We start from the raw sequence: 17,393 nt of genomic DNA, 5'->3' as shown, positions 1-17,393 counted from the left end.
CGAAATAATTGATAACTTCTATAACATCGAACCACGTCACATACGTGTATTATATATATAATAATATCAAACATATAATTATATTTTCTATTGCTGCATGAAAAATTGAGATAGACATACAGAAAACTATAGTGAAAGGTAAAAAAATAGGGAGTGTAACTGGACACTGAAGGCGAGTTTATGCTCAGCGCGTTTTCTCTTTCTTTAATCGCACTCGTTACCGCACCCCCTCGTAAAACGCAATTGCCCCTCTTCTGGAAGTCGACAGACAAAGAAGTATCGGGAAAGAAAGCGAAAGGTATAGAGTAGATAGTTGAAGAAGGGAGGAAAACTGAGGAATGAGCTAGAAACTTGGAGATTGTGGAGTATAAGAAGAGGGGAACGGTGGGAAGGAGGGGGGGGGGAGGAGGCATTAAAAGAGAGGGAGCAAAGGGAGCGAGGGAGTTTAATGCTTCCCCTTCTCTCGCTGTACTTCACGTAGGAATGGCTCGAGGGTGTAATTGCCGTGGTGGGCGGATCGGTGTGAGCTTCGTGCCGATGGGCGTGGTTCGCTGATTACATCGCGTTGATACTGATATCACTGCTACCACCAGAACCACCAACGAACCACCACCATTCTCACCACTCGTCCTCTCTCATCTGCTAATTCAACCGACGCCTCTTATTTCTATCATTTATTTTGCCGAAGAGAAAAATACTGGAATATTTACAGAGATTTCTGTAACGGTCGATTCCTCTTCATTTGGAAGTCCCATTGAAGGGATGGAGAGAGAGACAGGAATTGAAAAAAGAAAATTGGAGCACATCGCTTATGCAGAGATTCGATAATGGCGAATTTGCGATAATTGGACGTCAAAGACACAAGGTAAATGACTGGAGAGAGCCGGTTATCGAATAACCCATTTGGATAATTAATTAGTTTGGAATATGGCGAGAAGAGTGAACGGCGAGAAATCGATTTCTGCCTTTCTGTGACATCCGCGCGAGTCAGGATTATTACTCTCCTTTCCAATACCCACCTGGCATTTTCAAGCCACCGATTGCTGATGCGACGATAATGGAAATTAATAATATAAGATTCGGCCCGATTATTCGATAGCGGATAACGCATTTAATTTAATTCGCCTTCATTGAAATTTGCCAGGATCCGAAACTTAAAAATATACCGTGGATTATTGCAACAGGAAATTCGACGTTTGCTCGAAAGTAAGCTTGTTGCTTCGCAAAGTGATTGTCCGCAAAATGAGCGGGAGAGTCGAGCTTCCACGCCCCGCTGACTGGACTCTTTTTTATTGCTCGCTTCTCTCTCTCTCACTTTGCCCCCCCCCCCCCCCCAACTTCCAAATCGACTTGCATTACGGCCACCATGGACTTTTGTCTTGTGTCTTTTGTCCTTTCGCCGTGGTGACTGCAGGATAAGGGTCCAATCCAATGGAGCAGGAGGAAAACACTGCTCGAGCGATTTTCAAAAACAACCTTTAGGGGGGAAAAAGGAGCGAAGGAGCGAAGGAGAGAGAGAGAGAGAGTTAGAGAAAGGGAAGAATCGTGCGGGAGAACAAATGAGCGAGTGAAAAAGCGAAAGCTAAAGTCCGGTGTGCGCTCGATCTGCCTGAAGCTGTAAGCAGGGGGAGGGGGCGGTCCTGCGTGGGTGGAAAGCTGACGGCAAAAATCCGAGTCAGCGCTACGAACCCATACGTAGTATGTAGTATATCCACGTTTTGCAGGAAGCACCTTCACGTTCGATCAAGTGCCACAATTCGATCATCCCTATTAACTCGCTTTGCTCCATGCAATTTTCTATCCAAATTTCACAACTTTGCTTCCTTTATTGTTCTAATCTATTTTCGTGACTGAGAGAAAACAAATCTGCTTTAAAAACTATTAATTTACACGGATATCAGAAATTCAAACGTGTGCGAGTACACTAAGCGTTATTTAGAAATCCAGCAGGAAAAAAAAGTTGAAGAAACGATGATTGAAAGAGGAGATGTAACGCTCAATGAGACTCTCTATGAATAATACTAATTCGAGGGAGAGAGAGATAGGGAGACGTCCCTCGCTTGCATCGTAGATTCTAATTACCTGTGAAATGCAATAGACAATCGATACGATGGTTGAATTTGATGAAAGAACTCTAGCTCTATATTTCACTTATCGACTAATAGTTGTTTAATTAATCGGTCAGGCCGTTCTTTCCAACGACACTGAGTGCTGATTTTGCTATCGCGAAATATCGAAAATGAGCGTAATTGGAGTATCAATGATGCAGGAACTCTGGGTTGAAAGAAAATTTACATTAGGGTAGATTGGTATATAAAAGAAGGACGGTAGAGATGAATGATAAGCTGAAAGCTGCACGTATTTTAATCGGCAATCAAAGGTTTCTCATTTTTTGCTCTTTTTCTATTAACTTCCCTGGTGAATGAGACTGCATGACCTGGCAAAATCAAAGATTGTCTGACTAAATCCATTTGACTCTTTCACCAGTGACAAACTGTTAACATTACATTCGTCCTATATTGTACATTTTATATGAAAATCATTCAACTCCAAATTCATGTTAGCCCTATTATGATAAACAACCGTTTTTGCCCTAAGCTAAAGTATTCACGTTTTTATGAGAGCAATTTTTCCAAGTTATAGTTAAATGTAGTTCATATAAATTATTTCACAAACGGAACTCGCGCTTCTTTTTGAATAAATACGCGAGACGTTGCATGAAAAAAATTATCAATTAATGAATATATAATAATAGGAAATTGTTTTAGTTATTCATATTCATGACGCGAATCGAAATTGATATCGCACGTGGTTATTGCGATGGGTCAGAGTGTACTTAAAGTTTCGCACATGAATAATAAATATAGGGAAGAGAGGGTGACGACTCGATTTGTCCCTTTTCTCTGGCTGTTTGAAGCGGCCCGGGTTCGACCTACGCCCTATTAAGGCTATAATCAGATTTTGCGTTGGTTACCGCAAATCAGCTTGCCGAAAATCCCACGCACCAATCTGGCACGCGGCGTAATTTTAATCTCGAGATTATTAACGCATCGGGGACCAATTGGTGGTCCACGCGGGGGAATTGCTTGGTCTGTTTTCAATTTGCAGCAGCAGATTTTCTTGGAATAAAGTGTAAAAGAAGAATGACGAGAAAGGAATTATTTGGTGGATCGCGGACATAATTTGGAAGACAATGCACGGGCGAATTATAATTTAGGGAGATTCCATCGGAGAGAGGATTATTGAGAGTCATATAAGATGTGTGGTCTGTCTGATGGAGTGAATTCCCTTCCGAATGAAGTGCACCAAGGTGGGTGTGACCAAGGTCTTCGATGTTATCAGATGCATTTGTTTAAATAATCGGACCTACGTTTCAAACCCAATGCGCGTATCTGCACGTCGGCATCTGGCTAACCAATATGTATGATAATTCCGACACGACTACACCTCATAATGGGTCAGGAGAGATGCATATGCCTATATATACCTAACTATACCGCATTGAAACGTGCTCTCCTGAACTCGCATATCTTGCATTCGCTTCGTCCAGCTCATCATCGACTGATGACAATACAAAAATAATCCATTGTGCATAACTTGTCTCTGTAATTCCTCGCTGCATCGATATATGTTGCGATATTGCAATCCCCTTCAACTGCCAAATTCTTACTTCACCACGGCTGGGTCCATTTCCATTTCGTCCTATCCATAATGGTACAAACACGATATTATGTAGGTAATGATTTTCAACGCATAAAGCTTTTGAATAGCGTATATATATATATATATATATATATATATATTATTGAACTTTTCACATAAGCAGCTGTTAAATTGGTACGACTAATAATTACATTAAATTACTGCATAACATTAACAGCAAGTGCTGTGCCGTTGGAATTCCTTTTTTGCTTATATACATACGATGGTTTTACTATGACTTATCGATCGACGAATTAAGCGCACTGATCTAGCACAACAATAACTCGCTGTTTTGGTTTCGCTCCTTTTGCTTCAAGTTAATTAGCAGTTAAAAGTATGTATGTAAATGTATATTTAAATTAACAGCTTGATGACATACAAATAGGATCGTTGGTATAAAATACTTTCATGCTCGATTCTTTTTTAATCTCTATATATGTTGTATTATCCACAATATTCTTCTCGATCGACAAATCATTAGTAATATGGTATGCGTTATACATATATATCATTTACACTGCACTATAACGCATAACATACGCATAAATAGTAACATGTATTATTTATGTACAATTAAGATATTTATTTGTTTTTTAAAGTAACATAGAAGAGCGAAACTGTTTTCATTCGCTAGTCTCTGGAAATACTCGGTATTTGTATAATAAGATTTCACACTTGTCACTTTAAACCTGCAAGAATGACGTTTTCATATATTTGTTGCATTCACGCCTGCGTGATGCAAAGTTAAATTTTAATAGCTATTTATTGTACTGTGAACGTAAGAACTTTCAATTCTTTCTTGAAACTTTATAATGGAGCAAACTTTAGAAACTTCGTGATATACCAATTACAGGATAATCGGCATAAAGTACATTGCTCTTCAGTTTACCTTCGTATAGTTTACCTTTTGCTCAATGGCAGATTTCATTGCTCTCTAAATCTAACGCTGATATTTTTTACACATCTTAAATAATACATTAACATTATGTGGAGGTGTAATTCCCCTTTAAATCGTCGATTAAATTTATTTATGTACGAGTACTTTCCAACATCGAGGAATAAAGTGACAAATTATCAGAGGAATCATACTATAAGTCGGAAATTTTAAAGCTATTAACAATCAACGTGTCGATAAAGTTTTACAAAGCGTGAGAGTTGTTCAGCCATAAACGTTTATACAGGAACATACAATGGATGCAGTACCAAGATTTTATTAAAATCACTGAATGATTTGATAAAAGGATCTTAGTATCACTGAAGTAATGGAAGTATGTATATTTCGACTATCTCATTCATACAATACACACTATTAATCTCGCACAGTACGATAACAATAATAAATTATATTATATAAATTTAATCTTACATATATAATTAGACTAAATACGTACACAAGATAATTTAGGTATAACGAAGAAATCAGGAGAAGAGATACGATAATCTCCACAAAGCAAACAAAATAGTACTATACGCATAAATAATATACGGTAAGAAATCTAAAACTAGTGATTTGTGAATACTTTGTATTATTAGAATGGAAATAAGGCGTTATTACCTATATCTTAACCAAACCTCTCATCCGGTTTTCCACTTTCAACACAATTGTTTACAAAGTATATCAATGATACAGTTGATACTCTTTTCCTGTTTTTTGACATTAAAACTTTACAATACAATCATAAATAAGCATATTATGCATACTAACGAACATATGTAAAACAGACATTGCACGACAGGAAATTAACAGCAAAATCACTATTGTACAAAATAGGTCTATTACAGTTTTCGGATTGTAAACTTTCATTAAATCCGCTTGCGATTTACCACAAATCATTAATCATATTTACAGATCTATAGCCAATAATTTTTTCTTTAAATATTTACATAACTTTGAAATTCAGCGTGTTATAGTAGATCCTGCACACGAGTTTTCTTTATGGGCAGCAAAATATTGAGGTTTCATTCGATAAGCATGAGATTAAAAATGCAAAAGTGTTCTCTTATAAAAAGGATTAGACAGCTGAATGCTTTTTACACATCTAAAATATGAAAACGGATAAGAGAAGCAATAAAATATGGACTCAAAGATAAAATAATCATGAACTAAACCACAAATATCCTGCTTAGTAAATCGTCAGATTCATTTCTGAGACTTATCATTCTTTGATACTTCATTACATACAATGTTATTGTACTAGATATTAGTGCAATAATTGCAATAAAACTTTGGTTTCTCAGTAATTTTACAGGTTGAGAAACAGTGATAAATAATTTTTGTGTTTCCTCGAAAAATGTTAAAAATGCATGGGGATTTCCTACAGTTGATTAAACGTTAAAACGAGTTTCCGATCCATCTGCCAGCATCAATGTAACTTGTCGATTGTTTATCCATATTAATCTAGCTAATCGCATTGGGTTCAATCGGGCTACGTCGTTGATCGGCGCTGTACTGTATGATTTTACGCAACGCGTTTGCGAATTACCTAACCCGAACATTCCACTGCTGGTTTGCTGTAAAAAATTCAATATGTTTAATTGTATCTTTTCCGTCGACATATTCCGTGTGTTCCTTTTCGCTGCACTATCGAACTAATGCAATTAGTTGAAATAAGACAAACATATGTTTTTTCCACTCTAACTTATTGCACTAGTGCAGCAAACAGCGAAAAAGAACAAACCTATTAGTACTACTGAAAAGTCCAATACTCACTTGCCAAAAGCATAATTTATCTTCCGTGCAAGAATAGCTAACCAAAAATTTACCCTCTGGTGAGAATGCTAATGCAGTAACTGGAGCTTGATGTGCTGTCACCATTTGACATTTTACATTACCACGCAACTCGTAAAGTGCTAACTGACCATTGCGACCACCAACTGCTATACGACGCGTTGCTGGGCAATGGCTCACCTAAAGATCACCCTATTAGTCCCATCAAAGTAATTTAAAAGTCATGCACATCAATCGCTTGATGGTAAAATTTACTTGATTAAATCTGCAAACTGCTGGAAATACTTCGTTCAATGGTTTGGTCTTCAAATGGCCAGGGTCGAGGCAGTGAAGAATAATGTCCATCACCTGTACAATCAAAAAATGATATATTACTATTGCAGCTGCAATATATTTATATTAAACATAAAATTACCTCAACAAGCAAATCACTCATCTCGCTTTGCATTTTATCAATAAGTTGCTCGACAATTCTTAGAATTTCAGGTTTAGCCCTTGCAAGAACACTAGCTCCCAAGTTTACGTTGAGTGTTTGTGCGTTCTGTTGAAGTGTATTGAATCTAGCTACTTCACGGGCCATTGTGGTGATGAATGCGGCAGGTCTAGCTGTTGCAATTAGCGTTAGCGCATGACGAGCAGTGCGGCAGGTATCAGCTTGTGGAGTCAAAGGTAAACCATAAGTCATGCTTGGCACAAGCTTATCGGCGTCACAGCACATTTCTAGTAATCCTAACAGTACCTGCATAAAGAGATCATTGTTATAAATTAATCCTTATTTAGAACAAAATAAAAATTTACCTTGGAGACATCAAGGTAAGGTTCCCAAACGGTAAAGCCTCTTCCAATAAGATCGATTGCCGCTCTCCGTAAAGGAGTATGCAATGGAAGTTTAAGGGAGTGCGGTGCTTGCAGTAAATGAGTAAGAGCGAGGCTCGTATGTCTCGCAAGATTGTTATTCCCGATGCCAAAACCTTCGACGATAGAGCTCTTTCTTCTCTGTTCGCTATCCCTTCTTTGGTTTGTAGTGGTTACATCTTGTCCAAATTCTGCTCCTATTACCCCTAATAAAACAACTGCGGTTGTTTGCTTTCGCTTTAGTTCTGCTGCGCTTGATGGTTTTCTAGTAGTGCTAACTTCTGTTGAAATAGTTTAACTGTAGAATCTGTGAAAATTAATATTTCTCGTTGAGTAATAAGAATTTCAAATTACCTTCCATCAATTCTTCTTCCTCATCCTCTTCTTCAGGTTGTGCTTCAACAGTAGGTGCAGGACTTCCAGGTACCGGAGGACTTAGATTTTGATTTTGAGGAACAATTGTCTCTTGGGTACTATACATTGGCAAATACTGAGACCAATTGTCTACCAACGTTTTTCTTCCCTTTGGACCCATTCTACCAAGTTCGGCTAGTAGTAAAGCTTGCGCAGCTTCTCGAATCTAGAAATAAAAAACCCTCTATTCTCCTATATATTCTAAAAGATTGTTGATATCTTTTCAATTTTACGGGACCTCTAAACACTGATGTTGCCATCTTCGTGCCATCATTTCAACCTGGGGTCTTTTGAACGTCTTCGTACCTCCTTGCGCTATTACTTTATCAGGCAAAAGTACGCAATGCAGTGTGGCTAATAGAGACCAGCCTTGCTTAATCTGGGCTTGCTGGACAGTATAAATCTCTTCACTTTCTTCCTCTGTTTTATTCCAATTAACTGCAGCTCTGTTACCAGGTCTACTTGAAATAATAGCAAAAGTATAATAGAGAATTAAATTCTAATTTTAACAGAGATTTTACCTGTGCATTTTTCGATTTCTTTCTTGTTCCGGCACAAAAGTAGCGTTATTCATGGACATTAGAGTATTTGCTAGTGCAACCACTGCTAGTAAATGGTTGCTGGTTAAAGTTGTTGAAAGTTCCCAGTGAGCTCTAGCAGTGAAGGCTCTTGTAAGTCTTTCTTGTTTAACAAGTTCAACGGGAAGACGCTGTTCTAATTGCGTCGTTGGTTCCCCAATTGGTTCCAATTGGGTTTGCCAAGTTGGCAACAAAAATGACATGTAACCTGTATAAAAACATGAATTTACTTAATCTAGCAGCGTTAAGAAATATTTTATTATACTCACCTCCTTTGGATAATACACCAAATGAAACGGGAACCATAGGTCTCAATAAACCTAACTTTCCTTCGCACACCCTATCAAGATCCGGATCCATTCCCCATGCATGTAATAGACTTAACAGTAATTGTGCAACTTCCATAGCTGCTTTAGGCTCATTGAAAGATCCATTTCGTTTCAGATTATTTTTGGTAGCATCGATGTTATTCCAATTATCCCCTAAAAATTAAAACCAACATAATGTCACCAAAAAAAAAAAAAAAATATTTATAAATCGCACATCTACGTGTAAGTGTACGCTGGCTCGACGGCGTGCTAAAAACTTAATAGCCTCATACCTTCACAAAAGTATATAATATTGTATCCATTGTAACAAATCAAATTGTGTAAAGGTAATGGGTCTAACTAGATACAAGCATACGAACTAAACATTAAAACTAAATGAAATTGAATGTAGGTGTACATTAAAATCCTAAAAATTTTATGATAACATAATGTTGAAGAGAATATACGTAATGAAATTATTTTTAATGAAAGAAATATTGGTCTTCTTCTTGAACTGCGTGCATTATCTGTGATGAAGTAGAAAAGCAAAATAATCAGTAAGCCCAAAACTGTGTAGAAGTGATAGCACGAGTATTTGCCAGACGAAGTTTCTGAATAACTACAACGATATTAACAACATATTACAAGTGCAAAATATATCAAGAGACATACTGTTGACAAATGATTTAGTTGGTAACATAAACTTGGAAATTTGTAAAACATAAAATAACGTGTTATCTGTGCCTTCATCCAAAATAAAATAAATCAATATTAAAACGAGGAAGGAGACAAAACATATATTCTAAGGAATCTTAATAAAATTTCATGCGCACCGGATATTTGTCAAGAAATACACAATTATTCATTGCACTACTTGATTAATTTATCTAACCTTTGCCGTCAAGATTCAACGGCTTGAGACCGACACTTTCTGCCTTTGCCTGTAACTTAGTGTGAACATTTTCTGCGCCTTCCTTCATCTTAGCCAATATACCTACAGATATAAATTCTTTAGACCCAATAAAAAAGCAAGAGCATATTGAAAGCATAGATAGGCAAAAGTAGAGCACGATACCATGACGATCCTTTTCTTTCAAAATACGTTCGACGTCCCCAGCTTTATCTTTCACTCGACCGAAAAAGTCTATAAATTAATACATTGATAAGTAATAGATTGTAGTGCTCATTACACGCTAAAGCCTAAATCTTACTTAAGAAAAACAATACGGAAGGTATTAGACTGAAAATTGATAAAGGTAGTAAGTAATATTATAGTTAACAGGTTTAGGGAAGTAGGGGAAAAATAAAAAGAAAAGTGAAAATGTGTGAAATATTACCTGCAATCTTTTTATGAGCATCAGGGCTAGCGGATTGAGTAAGAGCTGCAACTTTCTGGTATTCTGAAGCATTGATCAAGCCTTGTGCTTCGAGAGAACCAGGTGACATAGCACCATATTCATCACTTAATAATTGCACTGTATATAAATTAATTACAAATTAATGAAGAACATAGTGTGCAGGTACAACAATTATTGATGTAATTAATGTGTATGATATTACCAATTAGTGCTTCGATATCAAAAAATAAAATGTGACTTTCTGGATCCTTTGGGTTACTTCTAAATCCTTGAATCATTAAAGGCGAACCCTTAGCTTTTATTTGGTTACCGTGATCAGTACCATGCCCGCCATGTAATTGCTGCAATTGGTGCAATCCTCTTTGCGTTGCGTGTCTTATAGCCGAAAGATTCCTATGCCTCAATCCTCTGAAAATGCGAAGATTTGAACTTTTCAATATCTTTATTATTTATATATTACTTTAAGCCATCGATACTAATTTTACCTAAAGAAATGTACGGCAGGGTTTGCCAATCCAAGTTCACCACTAGTCGCAGATCCACTGGCACCAGCTACAATGTTTTCATCACAGGCATAAAGTACTTCTTCCGCAATAATACCTTAAGAAATATATTAATTAATTAAAGAAATACAGGCGACTTTAATAGGCTATATAAAAAAACTAACCATGTAAAACACGATCTAAATGGCCAGTTTCCATTTGCCAGACGTAGACAGCTCCATCAGAGCATCCAACTATCATAAAATCGTCCAGTGGTCTCCACTTTATAGTAACAACAGGAAATAGATGGCGAGAGGCGAGAACAACACACTTTCTTTCAGCTAAAGATAATAATGTCACGCTATGATCAGAAGCAACGCTACAAACGCATTTTTGTATTCTGGACTAAAATGATTGAAAACATATAATTAGTGATTATGAAAGAAATGAAAATTAATCTTTACAAGTGATAGAAACGTAGAATCAAGCTTACATTACAATTATCAGGAGGCACCAAGAGCTGAGTAATTTCACCAGCATGCACGCAAAATCTATGAATAAGCGTTCCGGCATATAGATCCCAGAGGCAAACAGCGAAATCAACGGAACCCGATACTAAATGAGTACGATCATAACGTGGTGCAGCACCATGAGGATATAACAAACAATTTACACGTCCAGAGTGGCCTATAAGAACTTGATGAGGTGGCCAATCTAAAAATGATTAAAACGAGTATAACAAACAAAGAATTGATAACATTAGGTGAAATTATTGAGACAAAATTATTAGGCCATACCATCGTATTGCTGATGATTTCCATGTAACAATTGAAGCATAACAGTTTGTGTTGCGGGAACAATAATTATGCTACCGTCCTCTCGGCCAACTACAAGTCTGCTTTGCTGAGGTAAATATATGCATGCAGTTAGTTTAATGCCGTGACCATCTCCTGTGTCCAATTGATCGAGGATTCCAACTGGGGGTGGTTTCATTGCAGCCCAAGCAGAAGTCAAGCTTGTTCTAATAGTCGGTGTTATCATTGGTGGGGTAGATCCATCATTCTGACTTATCTGAGACAATTGTTGTGCCGTTACATCCGGTACTGTCCAAATAGCTACAACACCATCGCTGTCTCCACATAATAAGTATTTCAAATTTTTATTTTGTCTTTGGACGCTGACTAATCGCATCGCCGGTGGACAAGAAAGAAACTGAAACATGAAATCAGGATGATTGATTAGCGACAAGAAAAACAATAAAAGAAATATTTCGAATAACCATCTCACCTTGTCTTCATGATTTGTTAAGGTACAGTACAAATAGGGTTTGTCGCATTCCGCAGCCGGTGTATGGAAGTTCTTATTGTCCGCAACGCTACTGCATAGTCGCATTGTAAAACGTATAATAAATTAATTTAAGCTTTAGTTTTGTTGACCTTAACACGATTAGTTAGTATTATCATTATTTTACACAAAAGAATAGTAAAATAAAGATGGCTTTCGTAATGTAAGAAAGTACAAATTATATGTATAAATGATCTATTCTCAATTGCTCAAAATATTAATAGCTCTGTTGGCATCTCTTAACATTTTATGTACGAGCAAATTCATATAGCAATGGAGATAACTCTAATAATAGGCTTCCCGTACATAAAACGTTATAAGGCTATTAATGTGTCTTATAAATTTTATTCGCCATGTCTTATGAAACTTTGGAGCAATTAGAAAGATACACGCACACACCATCATATTTGCAAGTTCAATACATGTATAAAAGGACAATGCTTATTTTAATAAGACAAAAAAAGGGCATATCTATTATGTAAAATATTAACATTAGGAGCTTTAGTAACATAGATTGTTTTACCAACAAAACGCAATCCTTAAGCCAATTAAATAAATTTGTATTACAAGCATGTATTCTAATACAAGTTTGTTAGATAAAATTGTAAATTATAATTCCACAATCGGCTTAAAGATTGATCTTTCAGTTCATGCGAAGCATTTTTAAGCAAATAAAATGTAAAACATATATGAAAAGTTATGCAGTGACATGGTATTCAATTTTTATTAGGTACGCTAATTTTCTTATCAGACATCTGTTCACCGATAATCACAAATGATGTTTTTAATGAAGTACATAGTGATTATTTTGCATCATTGAACACACATATAAATGGAATGAAATGCTATCTAAACATTAGATGATTTTCGTAAATGATTTTTTAAATATGTAATATGTATGTTTGTGTATGTCAAAATATTTAATATGAAATACTTTATATGTATATATATATATATTATTTAATATTTCTCCTGCATTACTGTTGCTAAAGACTGCAACACATGGAATTTAAAATTATACTGCATCATTTCTTAATTAAAGTAAAATTTCCATATTTATATCGAAAATATGCAGTGTAAGGGATTTTAATGACCAAATATAAAATATTTAGCATTCTTGGTGCGATAGATTATTATAGTAGAGAGAAGGGCAGAAAGAAAAAAAGACTAAATAAAAGTGACGAGAGTAACTTTTGGAAATTTTAGAAAGCTGAACAGAAAAAAAAGTACAAATCACAGTAAAAAAAAGAAAGAAATAAAAAAAAAGTAAAAATCTGATATCGCAGGGTTACCTGCCGAGAGTCTTGCCCTTCAACTTGCTAGAAGATCACCAGATCCGCCGAAGAATGAGGTAGTGTATTATGTGGGATAGATGCATCAACGTAGAACAGATTAATGCGATTTGTTAAATTATGTATGATGTTCCTTTTATCGTAAGGAAATGAAAAATATTAAATTACGTATTTATTAATCAAATTGGTTGATCTATAAATCCGTGTGATTATAACGAGTAGCCATTAAATTGTAACAAATGCTAATGTTAATAACGCAATTCGTTGGTAATGAAGAACAATAATTTACACACAAAAAATTAGAAAGAATTTGTGACAATCAGTGATTGGTATTAATACATTTTCTTTAACGTTTAACGTTATGAATAGATCAATGTGTTACATTTCCTTAAAGGATTAGTTTGTCTTCTAATATATAGTTAATTAGGCGTAATTGAATGATTTAAATAAATATTGAGGAACCAAGATATTGAACATGTGCATTGCTAGCGTGTGCCTCTACTGAGCAGCGTTATTTCGAGACATTCTAAAATAAATAAAATTTGCACCTCACATTTTGAATAAAAACTACTATGAAAATAATTTCTTCCTATGTAGCCTTATTTCCAGCATTGCGCAAAGAGCTTTTAAACTATAATTTTTTCAAAAATCAGCGCAGCCTTCGTTATTAATAGGAAATCTTTTAACTACAAGCTCTAGTCACACAATGTCATTGTTATTAGCTTTAAATTCAATTTTCATATTATTGTTATGTTTGTCAAATGGTTGAAGAGTTGGCTAAGCAAAATCGGAACAATATTAAAACAGCTCATGCTATTAAAGGAAATCTGTATTTCCAAAAAAGTCAATTTGTATCATATAGCAAAAAAGAAATTAATATATGTTATATATAATTCAATTTGAGCGCATTGAAATATTGCATATAATAACACTACCTGTCAAGTTGTGGCAGAATCCTAAAAAGAATAAAGGAAGAAAAGAATCAATCATTTCTTCTTCTTCATATATAATTGCAAAAACTGACTAGAATGAATTGACGCGTTCATAAAACGTTTACTTTCTAAAATTAGACAGATCAAATAAATAATCACCTGCTAGTGTACAATCAATTGCTAAGTAAGGAACTACTGTATTAGTCAATTTAAAGTTAGACAACTCTCTTAAATATTATTTCCTAAGTTTTTAAAATCATTCTGAAGAGATCTATCAATGTATTGTTTAAAGATTCGAAAATCAGCGCTCTTCACTCATAAGATCTACATCAGTCGAGAATTTATTTAGAGTATAAGGCGTATTAGAAGATTTGATAAGAAATAGAAACGTACTTAGCCGGTAATTTGTAGAGATATCCACGACCCTCATCGCTCCAGAGGATCACTCTATCTGCAGCCAGGAAATCACCGGCCATCCAGCGTTCATCGCGAGGAGCCAACACGGAGCAAAGCACTGAGAAATCACCCGCATCGAATATCTACAAATATTTTTTAAGCAACGTTAATACTTAAAATCATGTTAATCCGTAGCTTTTTCTTCATTTTGAGTATTTACCTGCCAATATTTGGAACAAACTATGAGTACCGTCCGCTGGTTATATGGACAGCAAGTCATGGCGAGAGCATTCAGGCATCGTATCTGCTTACTTTCGTGCTCGTATAAAGGTTCACTATTTCGATTTTCATGTCCCAGTAAAGTCCATACCTTTACTGTACCCGTTGTTGTCAATGCAAGCACAACATCGTCTTTAAATCAAGAAAAACGGATATTGCTGACTAAATAAAATATAGTACATTTGTAACTATCCAAGCTAATAAACTTTCTATTAGTAATAGCAAAACTCTTGTTAAAGCTATCAATTTTATATTCGGCTCGAAATTCGTATATTACAGAAATATATATTTTAATAATTGCCATGCTAGATTGCATTTAGAGTTTATATAAAATATAAGCTAAGCATTTACCATTGTTAGAACAAAATATATAACAGAGCTTATCATTTATATCAATTTATCCTAATTGCAAGAATGAAACAGAAATAGTAAGCTACTTTAATTCATTAATAAATCATGCTTTTTTAATTTAATTTGAAATAGTAAATAGAGATTTACTTGTACTTACGATAGAGATAATACCAAAACAAAAAATACTAAAATATATGAGTGACAATGAAAATTAAATAGAATAGTGAATAGGTATATAAAAGGATCAGGGATGCAAAAAAGAAGTATGAAATGTTATTAAAAATTAGTGCAAGTTTTTTTTGGTTGTCAAAACTATTGTGTGCATAACCAAAAGGGGAGACCATGATTATAGAGTAGAAAAGGAAAGGAATTTCTGAAAATAGTGGTACAGCCCTGATTACCAAGTTATTAATATCATTCTGTATCCACTCTCATTAACATGCTGTAACAGTATAATATTCATTAAAATTTTAATATTTCTTTTATATTACCAAGAAATTATTTAATCAGTTAGAAATATCCCCATTAAACGTTGAACAAAGATAAACGATTTGAAATACCCAAATAGTATAAGCAGTTCTAAGTTAATTGCCAATAGATTCAAGCTATATTACAAAATCTGATAAATCCATTGGATATACCAGAGAAGACTCCTAAAGTTTTGACCTCATGTGTGAAGCAACCTTTATATAATTAGTTCCCGCTAAAGAAGCTTCCTCAATAAGTGGCATAAGAGATACTCTATTAGTACAATAACGAAAATGTCAAAAGATTTTCCTTTAAATCCCGTGCAAAAACTTTAATTTCTTTAAGAAAATATTTAAAAAGTAATAGTATCTGAAAATAACAGAAAAAAAAAAGTTCTACCATTATATTATTCAATTTAAAATACTATAAATCTTTGCACGGTATGTACTGGCAAGGGTAATATAGTAGTAAATAAGGTAGCATATGGTATAAGGCATAGGAGTGATGGAGTGTAACTAACTTGTATGTACGTAGAACCGACCTTTCCGTTTGGCCGGCCGAAGCACGTGGAGAGCGCTAATCCAGTCAGGATTGACACGTGAACTTAAGGTAAATAAAACTTCCAGACTGAAAGGATCCATGACCAATACTTCAGGATAGTAACTATAAAAATGAAAAAAACAAATTATAGTACAAAAAATAAAATACACCTTATTTATTTACCCTGAGCAAAAAAGTTTAACATCTTCTCCGCCAGCGGATACATAAGGTAGCATTTGAGTGTGAATATTATTGAGTTTGACAGTTTCTCTGCATTTTCCATCTACCAAGTCCCAAGTGCACATTTCTCCACTTTCGCTACTACTAACAATATAATTTTGCTCCATAACAACACTTGCACGACTGAGACACATGATAGGGGCAGTGTGTCCCACAAGCAAACATCTTGGGGTCATCTTGAAAGTAATGTACATAATTATTAAATCAAAAAGACCTTATTAATTGACAAACATATTGTTTTTAACAAGATTTCTGTTCAATTAATGAAAATACCTTTAATGTCTCAGGATCCACTTGCCATAAGCATATTTGACCATCATAACATCCTGTTATTAATGTTTTCTGATCTCGTGATAAATAAATACAGGAAATGCAGTGAGTCGGAGCTATACGGCCCCATAATACTACAGGTACAACTAAACTTGTACCTGCTGTCATTTTGTTCTTTCAACCTACAAGTTGAAATTAAAAAATCAAATATTATACGATCTTCATATCTTTACAATAAATGATAAATTTAAATAAAAATATGCACTCCAAAAATAATATATTGAAAGCTTGTCTTAAGCAAAGATAAATATAATAAGTAAAAACTAACTTACTTTCAAGCTTTTACAAAAATAATAATTAATAAATCTGTATTATGGCATCTAACTCCAATACACAATTGATATTATTAAAATAGTACTAAATAAATAAAACATTATCTATAAGTGCATGAAGTATTCTCTTATTTGAGAATGATGATAAACATGTATGATTTTTAATTCATTTTCAATGATATTTCTTATTATTCGCATCGAATTTTAATCAAATACAATGAAACTTATCGAACGGTGGCGTCTGCTACATCATGTTCACGAGATGTCACTGACAGTCAAAAAAACACTATCCAAACACAAAATCAGTTTTTTCCCAATTGTACCGTTAAAATTTAGGATTTCGATTGCATATCTTAAAACATAATAATACTTGCCAAACACACTAAATATCGATGGCGTAAACTCTAACCCCTACAATAAATGATTTATAGGTGAAAACACTGGAGTTTAGAAGAGTCTCACGCCCGCAACCATCTTGATGTTGGATGTGAAGAATCAGCTGATCCACGTCAAAAGATCCCTAG

The 17,393-nt window shown here is 34.8% G+C and overlaps 1 protein-coding gene across 7 annotated transcripts; it reads right to left on the bottom strand.

The window, feature by feature from the left end:
- Positions 1-3,800: 3,800 nt before the first annotated feature.
- On the bottom strand, positions 3,801-17,367 carry Rbcn-3B (WD repeat-containing protein Rbcn-3B). Of its 7 annotated transcripts, none has more exons than XM_066747778.1 (26): positions 17,244-17,367; positions 16,541-16,719; positions 16,211-16,443; positions 16,008-16,150; positions 14,610-14,800; positions 14,387-14,532; positions 13,997-14,017; positions 13,062-13,088; positions 11,713-11,803; positions 11,223-11,637; positions 10,919-11,139; positions 10,611-10,830; positions 10,429-10,543; positions 10,146-10,351; positions 9,923-10,060; positions 9,661-9,729; positions 9,478-9,579; positions 8,547-8,759; positions 8,221-8,485; positions 7,938-8,157; positions 7,640-7,865; positions 7,229-7,566; positions 6,846-7,169; positions 6,686-6,778; positions 6,413-6,610; positions 3,801-6,213 (listed from the first exon to the last, which is right to left on the bottom strand). In XM_066747778.1, the coding sequence occupies exons 2-26, from the start codon at positions 16,703-16,705 to the stop codon at positions 6,028-6,030; spliced, it is 4,566 nt and encodes a 1,521-aa protein (XP_066603875.1). In that variant the 5' UTR covers positions 16,706-16,719; positions 17,244-17,367; the 3' UTR covers positions 3,801-6,027. The 7 variants fall into 7 exon arrangements, with proteins under 7 accessions (XP_066603875.1, XP_066603876.1, XP_066603878.1 ...); XM_066747779.1 differs by having other exon boundaries at positions 16,029-16,150; XM_066747781.1 differs by lacking the exon at positions 13,062-13,088.
- Positions 17,368-17,393: the final 26 nt, after the last annotated feature.

This window comes from Prorops nasuta, unplaced genomic scaffold (assembly GCF_024137725.1).
Source record: "Prorops nasuta isolate Cenicafe-Biocafe unplaced genomic scaffold, Cenicafe_Pnas_1.2 PNAS00003, whole genome shotgun sequence".
Classification (NCBI taxonomy): domain Eukaryota; kingdom Metazoa; phylum Arthropoda; class Insecta; order Hymenoptera; family Bethylidae; genus Prorops; species Prorops nasuta.
This window is presented reverse-complemented; position numbering and strand designations above follow the sequence as displayed.

Coding starts and splice junctions, on each gene's coding strand:
- Rbcn-3B (XM_066747778.1), bottom strand. CDS start 16,705: ATGACAGCAGGTACAAGTTTAGTTGTACCTGTAGTATTATGGGGCCGT. Junction 10,831..10,918: donor TGCCTCCTGATAATTGTAAT/GTAAGCTTGATT, acceptor CAATCATTTTAG/TCCAGAATACAAAAATGCGT. Junction 7,567..7,639: donor GGAAGAAGAATTGATGGAAG/GTAATTTGAAAT, acceptor CTATTTCAACAG/AAGTTAGCACTACTAGAAAA.